This window comes from Nannospalax galili, unplaced genomic scaffold, assembly GCF_000622305.1.
Source record: "Nannospalax galili isolate Female #2095 unplaced genomic scaffold, S.galili_v1.0 scaffold298, whole genome shotgun sequence".
Classification (NCBI taxonomy): Eukaryota; Metazoa; Chordata; class Mammalia; order Rodentia; family Spalacidae; genus Nannospalax; species Nannospalax galili.
Window position 1 is genome coordinate 3,356,637 of NW_008344488.1, and position 19,036 is coordinate 3,375,672.

A 19,036-nucleotide genomic window follows, 5' to 3' on the forward strand; every position below is an offset into this window, starting at 1 on the left:
ATCCATGCAGTTGGCCCAGATACACCAATTTATTTTTACTCTTAAGGTCGTTTGAGGATCTGTTCCTCAGGGATCACATGGGATTGGGAGGAGCCCCTGGCTCCTTTCTTTTACCGGTTCCGCCTATGTGAAGATACGTCAAAGGTCCTGCTTGACCATGGTTGGCTTTGCTTGGCAGCATGGAGGAAATGATTCCTCTGTGTTGACCCTCCTCTTTATAGACTGGACACTGGTTCAAGTCCATCTGATGGGGTCTCCTCAGCCTCCTTGATCAAGAGGACAGGTGACCCACCACCATTATAGGACATTTTGAGAGATGCTCATAGTCCCCTGGAACTAGTCGACCTAGGAGGGCAAGGAGCAAAAAGTGTCCTTTATGTCCCTCTGACCAAATTATTATACACCTCAAAGTATGTCTGTTAAACACCTACTGTTAGTTCCACCAGTCTGGTATTTTTAATTACTGTGTGTCATGTAGATATATCTTGGGCAAACCTTACCTAGATATATATTTCTTGATCTGCTATGTATAATTTGTCAGTAGGTTATAGGACAAACACTCTTTTAAAATAGTTCAATTGATTGCCTAGTAAAGGCCCTGCCATACTGTTAGTTCCACCAGTCTGGTATTTTTAATTACTGTGTGTCATGTAGATATATCTTGGGCAAAGATCAGTTGTTCTCAGGTAAACCTTATCTAGATATATATTTCTTGCCTTTAGTTCCTCACTTTGTCAGTAGGTTATAGGACAAACACTCTTTTAAAATAGTTCAATTGATTGCCTAGTAAAGGCCCTGCCATTTCATTTTCATTCCATTTCATGAACGAGAGAAGAGCTGCTTTTTGGAGCAGTCTGTAATGTTCCTTTAGAGAATAGTTGCTTAGATATCTTCACATGATCATATGGTTTGCTCACTAGAAAATGTTGAGAGCTTGGAAATGTAACCTTCATAATGATCTTACAAAAAGACCTTCATAATGATGCTTACAAAAGTGAGCATAAGTGTTAAAATTTTGAGAAGCACATTTTAATCAAAACAGATTAACCAGCACATATGTTAAGAATCAAATTTGATAAGAACTTTCATTGCATTTTAGTCAGCCTAATTCCTCAGAAGTCTTTTCTTCAATATGGTCATCAATCCAAAGTTAGAAGTAAATCAAACTTAAAACCAGGACTTCAAATCACTGTATATCAGAGTGTCAAGCTAAGACAGCGACCACACAGGCAATCATTCTGCTCTCCTGAAAATTTTAAATGAATTCTTGTGGTAGAAACATGTCCATTTTTAATAAAAAAAAAAGCCTTTTCTTTCTGTCTTTTAAATTTTTGTTTGTGTTTTATAGAAGCCGTGCTTGATTAATGTTTAAGATATTATCACATGAACAACCTCGAGGATGCAAGTCAAAAGTTACGTTTGTTGAGTGGCCAAAACAGTTCAGAATTCACTGACTTAAGCAACTTCAACTTCTGCTTTTACTTTCTGCTAATTTTTAAAATTCCAACTGTGAAACTGCTCTTGAGCACACACTCAAAACAAATCGACACACACTGACCCTGGAAAAGAAACCAAGGATAAGCCACCCACCATCACCCTGCAGTGTGTGTGTGTGTCTTGGGGGATGGGGGGAGGAGCAAGCCCTAGCCTTCTCTCCCCAAACGCATGTGCAGGTAGCACCAGACTCTGCCTGGGTAGGAGGCTGTCTGGTGAGGCTGGGGCTCCTCCCAGGTCTCATTCTGGGTAATGTGAGTCAGAGACTTGTGCAGGCCTGTGCAGTCCTGTCTGAGTCACCTGCCGGAAGCCTTGCCCTGGATCAAGGCAGATTTGAAGCTTTGTCCACAAAGCAGGAATCCTAAAGGCAGAAGCAGCCACCGCAGCAGGAGCTGCAGCGGGAATCTCACAGGTAGGAAGGAGGTTGTGGGGACGCTGTCAGATCCTCAGGTTCTCCCGACAGAACCTTCCACAGTAGTGCTCTGAGAGGCAGTGGCAGGGAAGGAGGAAAGCCAAGGGCTGGGAACCAGGCAGAGGAAAGGAGCCCAAGAATTAGCAGAAGAAGGAGGAGGTGGCCAGAAAGGAGAGCTGCAGGGCTACAAAGCTGTAGCGGTCACCTGGTCCCAGCTGTGCCAGATCTCCACTGCTTGGCGCCTGCTGCAGCTGGGTGTCTGTCCCTAGGTTGGGCCAAAGCCAAGGCCAAGGCTCGGAGCCCGGGGCAGGCAGGCTAAGACCGCCGGGTCTGAAGCTTGCTTCCTCAGTGGGCGGGTTCCGTCCTTCCTCACTGGCGCCAGCTCTCTGTGATTTGCTGCCCCACGGAAGTGTTGCTAATCCAGGCAGAGGATTTTGGTGACCTGGATGGGAGAGCTGGAATGTATGCTCCCGCGAGTGGGAGAAACCATGGGTGCAAAAACAAGATTAGGGTGCGACTTGCAGCTTTGCCAAGAATTTACTTGGGGCCTTTGGCTAATTCCGGAAAGTTTTGGGTCGGTGCTATTCTGGACAGGAATACTAGTGCCCCATGCCATATAACTTACTTGACCCCACCGGTCTCTTCCTTTATCCCTCCTCTCTTCCACCCCCCTACTCCTGCCCCCACCCTTCCTTTTTCTTTCCTTCCTTTTGTATTTTGTTCACTGACGGCTTCTCAACTTGGAAAAGAAAATGCTTCTTCACCTACCTCCGCTCACATTGTGATCACAATTATTCCTTTAGTTCCTCACTTCCCAGCTACTCCTCAGCCTCCAGAGGCTGCCCCAACCGTGGCCAAAATCCAGACCTCTCCATGGACCACAGGGACACATCCTTCCATCCTTCCAGTTTTCTCACTAGGTCCCTGATTAGTGGTTGCTGGGTCACATTTCTCTCTCTCTCTCTCTCTCTCTCTCTCTCTCTCTCTCTCTCTTTCTCTCCTTGCAAATATCAGGCATTCTCCATAATAAAGTGGAGTTCTCCTTCAGCGCCTCCAGCATCTATATGATCCTAGTCATTTCATCCACTGACTTAGGCTCTCTTGGATCAGGATGCCCGGGACTCCTAAACTCTTGCTCTGGCGTGCCTGCTCATCTTTTACCCTACCTAGATTTCCAAACGGCCTTGACTGTCTTTCTTACAGACTCAGTTGACCTGGTATGCTCTATACATCTCAAATGCATCACCTTCCCCATTCCAATCTATTTCCTCATATAAACTTCCTAGGGTTTATGGCTCATCCTAAGTGTGCCTTTAGCCAGGAGCTTAGGATTGATCCTTGCCTCCCCCTGCCCATTTCTTCTTTTGCAGCAGTCGCTCTACCTGACAACTCCACCTCCTGTTTCTCAAGCTGGGGTTTCCTCTGAGTGAGCAGTCACCAGTCCATGATAGTGGCCTACCAGCAGGTTCCAAAGCCCTTCTCCACACTAAACAATGAGCCCTGTCATTTTTCTAAATCCTCATGTAATAGATTCGTTTAAAAACTATGTATGGCTAACCAGTCCCTAGCTCATTGGTTGCACACAAACATGTTCTTTCTGTGACACTTTTTGTATCTGTCAATCTCTCAGCCTAAAATATCCCCCACCTCCACTCCGTGCCCCCTTTGCTCCACCTTCAGAATTCTTGCTCAAGTTTACAGCGCCAGCTGCTCTGGAAAGACTTCTTGGGATCCTACTGGATATTTTTTCCAGTTTTCTTTTCTCTTCCTTCCTTCCTTCCTTCCTTCCTTCCTTCCTTCCTTCCTTCCTTCCTTCCTTCCTTCCTTCCTTTCTTTTTATTGATAGAGTTTCTCTGCAGAGAATCCTTTGTAGATTATCTGCTATAGAACACACATTTCTGCATGAAATCACACATTTTAATATGTGTGTCATCCCCAGGGTATGTGTTCTTGGTTAAGAACTATGACAATTATTTTTCACATTCTTCTTCCCAAACTTGGAGGGAACGTGCTGCACAACACAATTCGAGTGCGTTCACTTCTGGAGGTGTGTCTGGGGAAGGGGTTTGAAGCAGGGCAGTCTCAGTGCTACACTCTCCCAGCTCACAGAAAAAGAAGGCTTGGTTCTCAGACTGTTCCTTTTGCTGAGTCCTATGCACAGTATTTAATTGTCTTTGTCCTTATTTCCCCACTTGTAAAAAGGAACAATAGCTTAATGCTAATTCATTCGACCAGCTGGATGGTCTTAATTGTGGAATGGCACTTAAGACTATTATTTTGTATTTAACTGAAATGAATTCCTTTCTATACTTCATCAGCAAGGCCAGTTTTACTTGAAATTTCAACCTTCTCAGAAGTTTTTATGTTCAAGTAAGATAGGAACAACAGGAATATCAGGAGTCTTGTTGCCACCTGCCTCCTGCCCCTGATTGACTATTAGGAGCAGGAGCTCTCTACTTGTCCTGATGTATGTGTGACCCTGCGATCGCTATGCAGTAGACAGGATGTACTATGCTACTGACCACCACCTGGGCGGTGAAAAGGAATAGAGACAAGGAAATGAGATGGAGGAAGAGGAAGTGTGAAGGAAAGCAGCGGTGGGAGTTTGCAATTAAGAGCGATTAACATGTAAGGTGGAGTTTCGTGCAATAATTTAGTTCATTCCTTTGGTCTGTTTGGACAAGATGAGGACACACACACACACACACACACACACGAGTGCAAAGCTCTTACCCTAAGATAAGATCGAATCTGAATTTTGTTTCCTTCACGCTTTGCTCAATTTTTTCCTCCTTCCGGTTTCTTTGGCGCCCTCTGGTGGATTCAGTTTTATGAAGTGTGAAGTTGATGACCGTTTGTTTTGGCTTTTCACTCTTACTTTCTGAAATGTACTCAAATGGGGCTGTGTGGGGCTGGAAGTGGCCTAGAGGAGGCTGGACTCTGCTATAGTAGAAGCTTGCCCAGGCAGAAAACATCACCTTCCAACACCTGCAGTCCTTGGCCCAAGATCCAGAGAGGTTTCATGTTGTGGGACAGGGAAGAGCTTTACATTTTACTATAATAAGTGACCTTTTAACTGTAAACTATGCCAACATTATGTGTTCTTGGTTAACATATTAACATATTTATTTTAAATTTTAAGGAATTTGCACTAATTTGGGCTGCTGATTTATGGAAAGTTACCTTTACATTTTCTAAACTATAACCATACTTTAAAAAAATCAGAGATGTCTTAACATTTTGGGGGAAACTTAAACAAACTTTTAATAGTGAAAATATTCCATTCTTCCAGTATGACCCATTCAGCTCCCTTTTTGCTTGTGTTCTGAGAGACCAGGAAGACAGAACTCCAAAAACTTAGAGTTCAACAGAATATGATTTCAATGCTACTGAATGAGGTATTTTGAGTCCACTGGGAAACTGGAAGAAGAAAGATCATATGTTGACCTGTCTGTACAGAGAAGTGAACATGTATATGATGGTTCTTAGCTCTAGGTGGAGATTCTAGTAATTCTATTTTTCTTATTTGCTAATTTTCCAAATTGAGATGTAATTTTCATGCTGGGTTTTAAATTTTCAGGGAAAATAACTTACTGCCTCTAAATATTGCAAGTATTGATAACCAGGGATTCTATAAAGTTAAGAGAAATAAATAGTGGAAAACAATAATTTGTTCAGATTATAATAGCTAATAATAATTAATAGAAATGAATAACCATAACATTCAATTATGATAATCCCGCAGCAGCATGTCAGGGAGCAAACACGTATGGGGTTTTATTTTTATTTTTTAAAATATATTATTTATTATTTTTATGTGTATGCATGTATTTCCTGCATGTACATAAGTGCACCTGTGTCATGTAATGTCTATGGAGGTCAGAAGGCAGTGTCAGATCCCCTGGAATTGGAGTTAAGGATGGCTGTTACATGCTGGGAACTTGACCTGGGTCCTCTGTAAGAGCAGCCAGTGTTCTTAACTGCTGAGCCATCTCTCTAGTCCCGATTTTTTATTTTTTATTTATCTGTGGTGCTAGAAGTAGAATTCAGAACCTTGCCAGTCAAGCCCTCTCTTTTGTTACTACTTCTAGACAACAGTGTTCAGGCTGGCCTTGAACATCTGATTCTTCTGTGTACCACAGTCTCCTGAGTAGCTGTAAATGTTTGTCTGTACCACTGGGCTAAGCCTAAATTAGGTTCTTTACTTTTCCAGAACTAGGTTAGTAAGACTGTCCTTGGATGGCTACCTTTCAAAGGGATAGCTTCAGGGGTTTGTGGGGATATAAAACCGGCAGGAGACTTTTGACGAGGTTTATACCTCAAAGGGGAAAAGACTAACAATTACAAGTTCTCTGAAGTGAAAGCTTTAAGAAAAGTGAGACAGGGCCCAGCCAGAGAAGTCTATTTAGTTTGTTTATTTAGTCAAGTTTAGCTTGATTACTGTTTAGTGACCCTGAAAGGAAGGTTAAAGGCGTCTTGGCTCTCTTTGCAGTTCCCCTCATGCAATTTTAGTACATCTTGTGGAAAATGTTGCATCATAATAGAGTCACGCTTATGAAAAGTAAAGTTTTGGTCTTTCCAGTGTTCCATATTTCAGGTTAAATTATCCAAAACGCATCCTCCAAATTTGGTGAAATTTATCCACCCATTTTGACATGACACAGTGACAGAAATCCAGCTGTATTTACAGGGAATTATTTATGATCCTTAGATCATTCTTTAATAATTATGTTAGGGAAATAAAACTGAAAGAGAAAACACTAATATGCTGTGTGTGTGTGTGTGTGTGTGTGTGTGTGTGTGTGTGTGTGAATGTGTGTGTGCTCACATGCATGTGCTCTGGAATTCAAGTTCTGGAATCAAGGTGAGCATTTCAGTCATTAGTGATTACTGTGAGATCTGGATGGGGCTTCTACACACTGTTCAGCTTTCTAGTTCCTCCTTGAGACAATGCCTTTCTGGACCTGAACACATTACTGTTGAGGTTGGCAGGTACTGAGAACAGTTCCTGAGAGTAAGCTCTGTTAACCATTTAAAGGAGGTATTAATCAAGTTATCAAGTTTTTGGAGGTTGTCTGAGCCCCTGTTTCAAAGAGCCCTAGAAATCATGAGCCACTGTTTGGTTACTTCAAACTCTGTGTAGCGGATAATGGTTTGGTATTGGTGCTATATTCTTTTCCCACAGATTCGGTGATTGCAAACAATTCAAGATTATTATATCAAGTTTCTAGTGGTCAAAGCCACCATGGTACAGCAAAACATTGTTCCCTCGGCCCCTACCAAGGTTTCAGGAGATAATCTTGTTTTTTTGCCCTTTCCAGCTTCTTCCTGGCATCACTGTGACCTCTGCCTGCATCTCCCTTTCTTTCTCTGAATCATGTTGCTTGTGTTTTGTAACAACCCTTGTGAGTCTATCACACTTACCTAAATAACTCTAGGTCAGTGCCCATGTCTAAAATACTTAATCACATTTGTAAAGTCTCTACTGACGGGTAAGACAATAAGACAACATAATCTTAGTCATAGGGGTTGGGAGTGGGTATCTTTGGAAGTTTAGCTGTTCTACCTAGTATACCTAGTATCCACTGATTGGTGAGCATGTGACTACAGGAGGGCTCTGATGGTGTGCTGTGCTGTGTCTTTGGTCCAGACTTTCCCAGATGGATGACCTCTGTGAAGCAAATGGCTCTTTTGCCATCAACTTATTGAAAATACTGGGCAAAGAAGACAAGTCACAAAATCTGTTCTTCTGCCCCCTGAGCATCTCCTCTGCCCTGGCCATGGTCTACCTGGGAGCAAAAGGAAACACCGCAACCCAGATGTCCCAGGTATCTGGCTGATTCTTCTGTACCTTTAGCCAGGTGATGAAAGCCAGTGTGGCCAGTGGACAGGACGAGGGACACTGTGGTGATCCTGACATGGGCAGACACAGGAACAAATGTGAATTGTATGGGATGGGACATCTCTAAATTTAGGTGATATGGAGGACTAAATTATTTTATCTAGGCAAAAATCATCAAACATTCTGGTAAAACTACATCTTGTATAAAGAAAGTAAATATAATCCCACACAAAGGCAAAAAGTAAACTTCAACTTTGCTATATGTTCGGTTTTTTTCTAGCTTAATGATTTTAAATAGAAGTGCTGATATGTAAGTGAACTTTTCATTAAATAGACTATTTTTAGGGCATGAATATGCATAAGTAGAAGAAAATGCAACATAAATATGGCTTAGTTTTTTGGGAGTTATTTAGAGGGAATGTATAATCTGCCAGATCTGAGGCAGTTATGTAAACCTTTATCTACAAATTAATTAGTGGTGATACTTCAGGGGCATTTCTTCAATCATCTGGTGAAACTTCCCCAGAAAATTGCCATATATACATCATTTTGCCTCTAACATCAGGGGTGTGTGGGCAGTCTCCAACAGTGCATCCAGGGACTCCAGTGAGATCCACCTCTGGTGGTTTCTACTTGCAGAACTCAATGGGGGAGGGAGACTTGACCGTGGAGGGTGGTTGGGGGACACAGGAAAAACTTTAGTTCTCATTTTGACTTGACATGCAAATTATAATCTGGTCTGGAACTATAAAGTTTAAGGTGAAGCATTTTCGTTTTTATTCCTACTATTTTCTTTTACTTTTGTTATCCCTGGCTTTATTAGAGTCAGTACCTCTTTCTGGTTTTTCTGCTATTTATCTTTCTTCAGTTGTCACACATGGTCTTGCTGGGGTGAATAAATCTATTAGAATAGTGGTTCCCACTCTAGGAGGGCTTTTGCTTCCCAGAGGAATTTTGGTGAGGTCTGGAGAGTTGTAGTTCTCCAATCAGAGAGGTTTTACTGACATCTAGTGGGTAGAGGTCAGAATGCTGCAAACATTCTACAAAGCACTAGATGGCTCCTGCCACAAACAATTGTCTTACTTCAAAGGGCAATAGTGGGGATGGTGAAAACCTTCATAAACAGTTAAACCAAAACTCTTTCTTCAATAGGAACATCTGGGATTTTCAGTCCTTTGCTTGGAGTGAATGGTAAAAATGAGCATTTTTTTTTCTATCTCTAGGTACTTTGTTTAAGTAGACGTGGAGATGTTCACCAAGGTTTCCAGTCACTTCTCACTGAAGTTAACAAAACTGGCACTCAGTACTTGCTCAGAAGTGCCTGCAGACTCTTTGGAGAAGAAACATGTGATTTCCTTTCGGTATGTAGAACTTGTGTATGGAGGAAAAGAAGTTTCAAATAAGGTGGAAATTATAAAATTAGAGAAGAGCAGGGAATGAAATCTAACTCTACCACCATAAACATGTGCTCAGAATTATACTTCTGTAATTTTGAATTTTATAATGCTTTTGAAGTACATCCTGTCACAATTGTTTCTGATATACAGTAAACTTAATAGAGCAAGCTTGGCTATTTCATTGGCTGAAAATTCCAAATGAAAAATGAAAGATTCAGATACTTCCCTGTCCTGCTGCAGTTGGCCTCCATCCCCTGCCAGCTCCCTGATTGGGGTGTACTTATCACTGCAGAGGATTCTGGATCCCAGAAATCTTCCAGTGAATCCAAGTTCCCTTTAATATCAGTTTTATATTTTAGTATCGGTTATGTAATTGATCATGCTCCACCATTTTCATACATATGGTTCCTAAAATATTTGAGAATAGGGTAAGGGCAGAGAGTGGGAGTTAATTGCCAGATAATTTTTTGCACGGGAAGTTATCTGGGTTCTAGTGTGTTGGGTAAAAATCCTTTGTTAATTTAACCCCAAGTTGCATTTCAACTTTCCTGACTTGCACAATGGTAGAGGGCCACATGCACATATATACTCATATATATATATATATATACACACACACACACACACACATATATATATGCAGCACTATGATCCAGATTTATCACATGCCACTCCAGGAGGACCTTCCTTGCTCCATATTCTCTGAATCAGCCATTATGTTACAGACTTAAAAATTGTTTACTAGTAAATTGACAGACTAATTCTTGACAATCTAGTTTTACTATGAATATTTTCAAAAATTAAATAGACATGTTTCAGATACAATTGGTTTGTGCTGGTAATAAACAAACAAAACAAACAAACAAAGGAGTAAAAGAGAATGCCTAATCGGTGCAGAAAACAGAAAATGAAAATCAATATGGAAGGCTTGCTAGAGACATTCCTGAGCTGATGCGGCAGCCTCAACATCTTCGAAGTATCTGTGTGTACAGGTGTCTTTCTTAATAGACTACGGACCGCTTAATCAGATGTCATGTTTTCACCTGGTATCCAGCACCTCATACAGTTTTGACCAGAGTAGGAGGGCCACACATTCTTGAGAATGATATGAATGCATCTTAAAATGCAGCATCACCTCTGCAAATGATTATGGTAGAAAAATAAGAGGAAAAACTTGTTTTCACAGTTGTGACAACATTTGCTCAATAGGACCAAACCCAGTGTTTGTGCTTGTAGACCTTCAAGGAATCTTGCCAGAAGTTCTATCAGGCAGGGCTGGAGGAGATGTCCTTTGCTAAAGACACTGAAGAATGCAGAAAACACATCAATGATTGGGTGAAGGAAAAGACTGAAGGTAAGATGTTTTAATTTTGTTGGACTTGGAGTTAGGATAGACTAGAAAGCTGAGGTGGCCTAGGCAGGGTCTTCCATGATATTACCCCTGTGACTTAGTTCCAAATGCCAAGTTGGTGTGTTTGCTGGCCTTTCAGGCCAACAATGCAAAACTTGTGTCTTGTGGGTGTGAATGCAAATTGATGAGCTTCTCAGATTTCCACAGGGAGGGGATAGGCCAACACAGACTGATATAATATCCAAACTCTAATTTAAGAGCATGGCAGTATTTCAATCCCAATATTTGGGAAGCTGATGCAGGCAGATTTCTGTGAAATCAGCCTGCTTTACATAACATCTGGGCTATATAGAGCCACCCTGTCTTAAAAACAAACAAAACAAAACTAGTTTGCTAGTTTTCTTGAGATTATCAGATAATAAGCAGTGATTAAAAAGCAAATCTAGAGCTGGGCATGGTGATGTGGGCCTTTAATCCCAGGACTCTGGAAGCAGCAGAGGCAGGAGGATCTCTGTGAGTTCAAGGTTGGCCTGGTCTACATAGTAAGTTTCAGGTCAACTGGGACTATAGGGAGACCCTCTCTCTCAAAAAAGAAGCAAATCTAAAGTTAGGATCTCAGTCCCTTATTCTTTGGACTGTGCTAGAAAATTTCCTGGATAATGATTTCTTTTGGGGGTCCTGCTAATCTTCTGTCTTGGGGGATCCTGCCATGCCCTTACATTAGAGTTTGGATATTATATCAGTCTGTGTTGGCCTATCCCCTCCCTGTGGAAATCTGAGAAGCTCATCAATTTGACATTCAGCCCTCACCTTCCTCTTTAACTTGACTGTGGCTATAGTTGTTTTCAGAGCATAACCTTTTCCAAATTTGCTCCAGAGCCCAGATGTGTGGCTAACACGAAGAGTGCAGTGTTCCCTGTCAAGATCATATTCCATCCCCCAGAGATATTTTGACCCATTCTTGACCTGAGTGCAGAGCAAAAGGGGGCATGGTTTCAAGGACCTTAATTAATGAACAAGACATTTAAACTTCTGAGATGTGGAGGAGTTAAAAGTCACTTGCTTCATCAAATGATGACCTAGTACTCAGTATTTCATCCATTTAATCTTTACGGCACACCCAATCAATGTGTGCTGCTCAGCAACAATGCCCTTGACTATACCAAAAGGCAGTAAAATAATGAGCTTGAGAAGGGAAGAGCCTTTCAAGTTCTGTAAATCATCTGTCCAGCAGACTCTTGTTCTTCAGTTGATGAAACACTAGTAAGCCACTAAAGGCATTTCTGTGCACCTTGCCCTCATGCAACATCACTTCCCCGCTAAGTCTCCTCAAACACTTCTTTCCTATAGGCTGACTACTTGCAAGCTTTCTGAGAATATTAGCACTAGAGGTTACCTTGGAGATAACATTGGTTTCTTTTATTGGACAATTCAACTTGGGTCCCTCTATTTCACTCTTACTCCCGATTTCTCTGTCCGCTTTACTCCTTTTGGTAGACATCCTTCCTTCTCCAATACCGTTCTATAGTTCTGATCCTTTGGAAGCCTCTCCTTATATTAATGAGATCTGAAGATTAATACTGAGCAGTGACTTTTAGCCAGGGCTAGTTTTACTTTTCAAATGACATTTGACAACGACTGAGGATATTTTTGGCTGTCGTAATTGAGGAAAAGTATTACTAACCAAACATCCTACAATGTAGCATAGAGCCCTTCCCAATCAGGATCTGCAACTAAAATGTTCATATAGTGCAATTGAGATTTAGAGTGCTGGGACTAAGAGTCCATAGTCAGAATAAAGACTACTGGGTTCTTTTCTCAGTCTAGTCAATTGTTATCTTTGTGAACTCAGCAAAATGTCAGGGAAATTCTCGGATTCTCAATTTCTAAACACATACACAGAAGGATAAACCGTGGCTGCACCATCTACTTTAGATTGTTTTCTAGAAAAATCCCACCAGCATGGAGGGGGGAGGTGGGCAGAAAGCCCCAGGCTTAGGTGAAGAACTATTCACAACTGGTAGCTTCTGAGAGAGGGAAAGTTGGTTTTCTTTAAAGGTGTGACCCTGAGTAAATTGACCACAATCCAGGGGATAGACCCACACCCAAGAGTATTTGGGATACACAAATTGGACTTGATAGGCTTAAAAAATAAAACCAGAGGACATGACATAGAGAGGGGTAAGGAGAGATAGGGAAGAAAGTCTGAATAGGATAAAAAAATATGATATTCTCAAAGAATGAATAAAAACATTTAAAACAGATTGTTGTCTAAGCATGACATGCTGGCATATACTTGTTATATCAACACTCAGGAGTGTTGCCACAGAGCAAGTTTGAGCCCAGCCTGAGCTAAGTAGCAAGACTGTCTTATAAAGAAAAGAAAAAAAAAAGATATTGCAACTTCTCAACCAAGTCTGGGCTTTATATGTCAAGAATGTTATAAGATGATGTTTATCGACCACTCTCCCTCCCCCAAATCGCTATAGACTTCTCTTGTATTCTTTACAGGTAAGATTTCAGAGGTGCTGCATCCTGGGACAGTCGACCCACTGACGAAGCTGGTCCTTGTAAACGCTATGTATTTCAAGGGGAAGTGGAAGGCACAGTTTGACAGAAAATACACAAGGGGCATGCCCTTTAAAACTAACCAGGTAGGGCAATATTTCTTATATGCAGTTATTTTCTTAAAGTAATAAGTTGGAAAAGGTGATGAATGGAAAAATGAATAGTTTATTTTACATCATCTTGATTCTTAATCTATTTCTGAGTAAAACTAATACTGCCTCTGTATCTTTAATCAGAGAGCTATACGAAGGGAAACTAGAATAGTGTTTGTATTGATAAGTTCCTACTTTCCATCCTTGGTCATCCATCTTGCCTCTCTGATTAAATGGTTTGGGTGGCAGGAAAATTCCCTCTGAGCCTCGTCCCTATGCCGGTGTTATGTGGTCACTGTGTTCGCTGCACTTCCTTTTGCAATGCCAATGGCAGATATGCCTGTTTATGGCTTTAGGATTCAAGGCTATAGAATTCTGAAAGGAAGAAAAACATGTTAGCAGATGTTAAGCCTAACTTTATAAATAATTTTCTGCCTTCCTGTCAAATGTGAAATGGAATTTGACTTCCATCAATCTAAAAATAGCACATTACACAGAGGTGTGGAAGTTAAAATATATTTGATACAGCTTTAAAACTGGCCAACTCTATACACATGTCATGGTCCCATCACTGAGAAAGCCACAGCTGTGAAGCCAATTATATAACTGGGAAGTGTTTCAGAGTAAAAGTGCTTCTCTTCTTGGTTTGCACATCTTTTAAGAGCAGATCTTTCAGTCAAAGGGCTGAATATTAGTTAATCCTCCTCTTAGAGAACTAACTTTTAATTATACGGTCCATGGAAGTGCTTCTCTATGACTTTTAACTCAATTTCTTCAAAAATAATGTCATTTTATTTCTTTTTATATAATTTAAAAAATATTTATTTTTATTTTATGTATATGAGTGTATTGCCTGCATGTACGTAAGTGTTGGCAATGCCCCTGGAGGTTATCAGATCCCCTGGAATGTGAGTTATGGACTGTTGCTAGCTGCCATGTGGATGCTAGAAATTGAACCCAGGTCTTCTGCAAGAGTAATCAGTGCTCTTAACCACTGAGCCCCTATATTTATCAAACTGTTTTTTCTTACCTAGTGATACCTCATCTGAGAAGCAGCCATATATTCTACTCAATATTACAATTAACTTATGAAGATTTTACATGTAACAGAATAAAATCACAGAATGAATAATTATACTTGTCTGAGTTCTAGGAGCTGGAGATAGCTTGTATTTAGTAAGTTGTACTAATTATTTTAGAAATCTAATTTTAATTTCATTTTTGTTAGGAGAAAAAAACAGTGCAGATGATGTTCAAGCATGCTAAATTTAAGCTGGGACATGTAAATGAGATGCACATGCAGGTCCTGGAGCTGCCCTATGCAGAGGAGGAGCTGAGCATGGTCATTCTGCTTCCCGATGAAAACACTGATCTTGCTGAGGTGAGTCCTGTGCATAGCATGTGAGTGTCTGTGGATGCCAGTTATGTTCATTTCTCTAAGTCCATGTACTAAGTAATATGTGCATATTTTCCAGCTAGGAATTTCTTAAAGTAATTCTGGATAAAGACCAATGCATGCCTTTTATTGACTATTTCTATGTATTTCTGTTGAGTGCATGTCTAGGGGTATACAAATTTAGATGAAGCCAAGATGGAAAAGTTCCAAAAATAGAACTTTCTTTTTTAATTAAGAAGAGTTGGGCTAGTTTCTAGCACAATAATTCTTGAGCAAATGTCCTAGAGAGAAGGATAGAGGTTGATCTTGACAATGTTTCTCAAATATTAATGTGTGTATGAATATCCTGGGGACCATGTTAGAAATGCAGGTTCTGATTCAGCAGAGAAGGGCTTGAGATTTTGCATTTCTAACAAGATTCCAGATGAAGCAGATGCAGCTGGCCTATGAACTGCACTTTGAATAGAAGTGTGGGTGAGGGATTTACTTTTCATCAGACAAAGAAGTTTCTTTACGCAGAAGAAGAACAAAATCCAGGAAAGGAGAAACTTACAAAGTGGAAGGTGTAGAATCAACAGGGATAAGCTGGCTCTCAGCAATGGAGGAAATCCTTGCTTTAAATAGGCATGTTGCTGTGGTGTAAATACTCCTATGGTAGCTGACTTTAGGCTACCAAGTACTTCAAATCAATACGAGCCACCTGCAGCACACTAGTGAACAGAATTGGTGGTGGGGCTGCTTCATTTCTTTGGTTTCTCAATGGAATCAGAAAGCTGTTGGTATAAGTCAAGAATGAAATCTGTCAGGGCCACCTAAGAAGAAATGTAGAAAGTCTGAAACAGAAGTAGAGTCAAAACATCTGTTACTAGATGTGAGGCCTCCTTACTTTTAAGGGATGAGGAAATGCAAATGCAAGGGGAGGGGACAAGGGTGTCAGATTCAACGTGCTATTGAATTCCCCATTTCTGCTCTCCATTCCTAGAAACCACATCTCCCCCCTATGTAAAAACAATAGTGATTTCTGCCTTTCACTGGAGTTGCTCCTAGATAGCTCTGTGAGGACTCAAAGTCACATCTGAGCTCTGAGCCCTGCATGCCCTGTCTTTCTTTTGACATCTCTTCAACTCATGTAGTGCTATGTACTGTACTGTGTGGATATCAGTATCACCAAGTGATGATGTTTTCCTGTAATACTAAAATTTTAAAAAATATTTGGAATGAATTTGGTGTAGATTTTTTGAATTAAATCTTCCTGTATGTATCAAGGATTTTCTAGCTCTTTCCCAAAATAGATTAAAGACAAAAATTCGAGCTAAAATCTTGGTGTGTTTATAACAAGAAACAAATCTGTGGATTGTCTTGAGTGAGAATTTATCACCTAGCTCTGTGTCATGGACCAAGAAAGATAAGCAGGTGGTGAGCACCAGTCAACGGTCCTCCAGATTTTAAAATCTGACCTCTTGCCATTCTAGGTGGAAAAGGCACTTACTTATGAGAAGTTCAGAGCTTGGACAAATCCAGAAAACATGACAGAAACAAAAGTTCAAGTTTTCTTCCCCAGATTAAAGTTGGAGGAGAGTTATGACTTGGAGTCTTTTCTTCAGAGTTTGGGAATGACAGACGCCTTTGAGGAAACCAAAGCTGACTTTTCTGGAATGGCAAATAAGAAGAACATGCCTGTGTCCAAGGTTGCCCACAAGTGCTTTGTGGAGGTCAATGAGGAAGGCACAGAAGCAGCTGCGGCCACTGCAGTGGTCAGGAATACCCGGTCCTGTAGAACAGAACCAAGGTTTTGTGCAGACCATCCATTCCTTTTCTTTATCTGGCACCACAAAACCAGCAGTATCTTGTTCTGTGGCAGGTTCTCTTCTCCATAAAGGTCTTACTGCAGGGCTGAGGATATAATTCAGTTGGTAGCGTGCTTACCTACCATGCACAATGCCTTGAGTTCAATCCTCAGCACCTTATGAAATTGGGCATGGTGACCCCTGCCTACAATCCTGGCACTTGGGAGGTAGAGGCTAAAGGATCAGAAATTCACAGTCATCCTCAGCTATATAATGAATTCTAAGTCAGTTTGGAGTACATGAGACTCTATAGCAAAAAAAGAAAAAAAAAAGTGTGTAATGTGTGATTGCAATGCACACCATCCTTTGCTACATACTCTGATTAAAATTCCATGTTGCCAAACTGGCAAAATGGCTTTAATGCCACACTTTGAGGTGCCTGTTGCCTGCACTTTTATTCACAGCCCAGCTCTTAAGCTCTCTTCTGCCTTGTGATACTCTCCAACCTGTGCTCACCATTGCATCATATTTTCTGACTAAGAATAATTCATGTCAAAGCAAAAAATTGTAAATTACAGGAAAATGTACAAAGAAAATTTAAGTCACCCACAATTCTACTAACCAGAGATCACTGTCATTATGGAGACACATTATCTCCTACTGTGTATGCAGATATAAATTTGCACAAGTAAACCTTAATTTTTGTGGGTTACTTCCACAGTTATTTAAGATGATTATCCTTCCATGTCAACAATATGCTGTGCATAGCATTCCACTGAGTGGCTGCATTTTCTATAACAGAATCTCCTTGGGCAATTTGGTAAACTGAATATACTGTATTGAATATACTCAGTATTTGCTTATTCTCTTAATGTCTGAACAAAAAATACTGAAAAATGATACTACTGTCAACATAGAATTTGAATACATTGTGGCACTTCCAAATTGATCTCCCAAAACTTGAGCTTGCTTCCACTCACATTTCCATTTCCACTACTACTAACCATTGCTGTCCCTGTTGTTTTTAATGAGTCAGCTAAACAATAGTGACCCATGACTTTGTATTTCATTAACATTTGACATGCCAATGAACCCATGCATGATGTAGTTCCAACTTAAATCTCATATATAGTATTTTCAGGCCACCATCTCTTCAAGAAATATGCTTTCCAAAGCAGGTTTGGCCATAACCCAATATAGAAGAGTAAAAAGTGTGCATCTGTAAATTTTGATTTAACTTCCATCTCATTTAAAAATATAATTTTAAATGGGGTATGGTGGCACACACCTTTAATCCCAGTACTTGTAAGGCAGAGACAAGTGGATCTTTGTGAAACTGAGGCCATCCTAGTCTATATAGTGAATTCCAGGCTGGTTGGAACTACAGAGAGACCTCACATAGTAAGGTATAATTGATATGGAATAATTTTTACATTCCTAACATGTACAGTTTGATAAGTTGTAATATATGTATGTACTCATGATTCCATCTGAATACTTTAAATAAAGATAATATCAATCATACCCGCAAATGAACCTTTGTAACCTCTCTGTCTTTCCTTTCTATGTCTTATTATAGCCACATAATTTGTGTTGTGGAATCATATATCATCTACTCCTTTTTGTGTTGTTTCTATGATTCACTGAAATTATTTTTAGATTCTCCTACACTGTACATATGCATCATCAGTTTCTTTGCATGTATATGTCACTGCATGGTTTGTAATGACAAAACTGACTCCTTTTTATTCTAGCTGACTTTTGCTTACCCTGTGTTTCTGCCCAGCTGCCCATTCCCTGCTCTAGCTGTAGCCAACCAGGCAGAACCACGAAGGCTGCACTTGCATTTTCAGGGAGTACATTGTTTCTACAATCCTGAGAAACTTACAACCAGCCAAGTAGAATGGTCTCTTATCTAGTTATACCTTCAGTTGCAGGAAGCCCATTGTTTCTGCGATTCTGAGAAACTTGTTTTTCTCTATCAAAACTTAGGTTAGAAAATTAAAACCTTTTTGTTAGCTGAAAAGCCCTTTGTTAACTGCCTGGTGAACTGATGTAACTATGGTTATTGACTTTGCTCCTGGCTTGATGTAATTGTGATTTTAGACTTTATAAACCCTTCCCTGCCTTTCCTTGGGGTTAAAAGTTTTTTTCTGGGGACACTCCCTTTTGACCACCAGCTTCTTGGTAATTATTAAAGGACTCTTAATTCAACCACCACTATGTGGCATTCCTCTGTGTCTCATTCTTGGAATTACATTTCTGGAGGCACCCACAAGATCACCACTCAAGAGGCTCAACCTCACTCCAGATCTCCCTGGTTTGGTGAATTGTTACAGAAGAGGTGTCCCCTGAGATGTTTCAGGGCTCTATGACCCTCATACCAGGGCCAGACAGTTCTGGAATGACTATTGAGTGACCCTGACACTCAAGTCCTTCTTGTCCTCCTAGGAAGTAAGTCCTGGTCTGGTCTTTAATAATGGGAGTGTGATCTGACAAGGACCCTCTTCCAAAGTTTATAGACAATTTCTCAATAGTCAAGACATTGACTGAGAAAATTTCAGTAAGAAGCTTGTTACTCTGGTCTTTGTTCATGTCTGTTTAGTGTACATCGAAAATTGTATGACTGGGTTATTGGGCAGTCAGAGAAAGCTAGAAAAAGTCCAACTCAAAGATATGTAGTAAGTTGTAAAAGGC

At 40.5% G+C, this 19,036-nt stretch overlaps 1 protein-coding gene across 1 annotated transcript; it reads left to right on the plus strand.

The window, feature by feature from the left end:
* The first annotated feature begins 1,687 nt into the window (after positions 1–1,687).
* LOC103740110 (serpin B8) lies at positions 1,688–18,556 on the plus strand. The gene is made up of 7 exons (XM_008840670.3): positions 1,688–1,906; positions 7,557–7,734; positions 8,972–9,109; positions 10,382–10,499; positions 13,008–13,150; positions 14,385–14,537; positions 16,025–18,556. Exons 2-7 carry the CDS (start codon positions 7,567–7,569, stop codon positions 16,427–16,429), a joined length of 1,125 nt encoding a protein of 374 aa, XP_008838892.1. The 5' UTR covers positions 1,688–1,906; positions 7,557–7,566; the 3' UTR covers positions 16,430–18,556.
* The last annotated feature ends 480 nt before the right edge of the window (positions 18,557–19,036 follow it).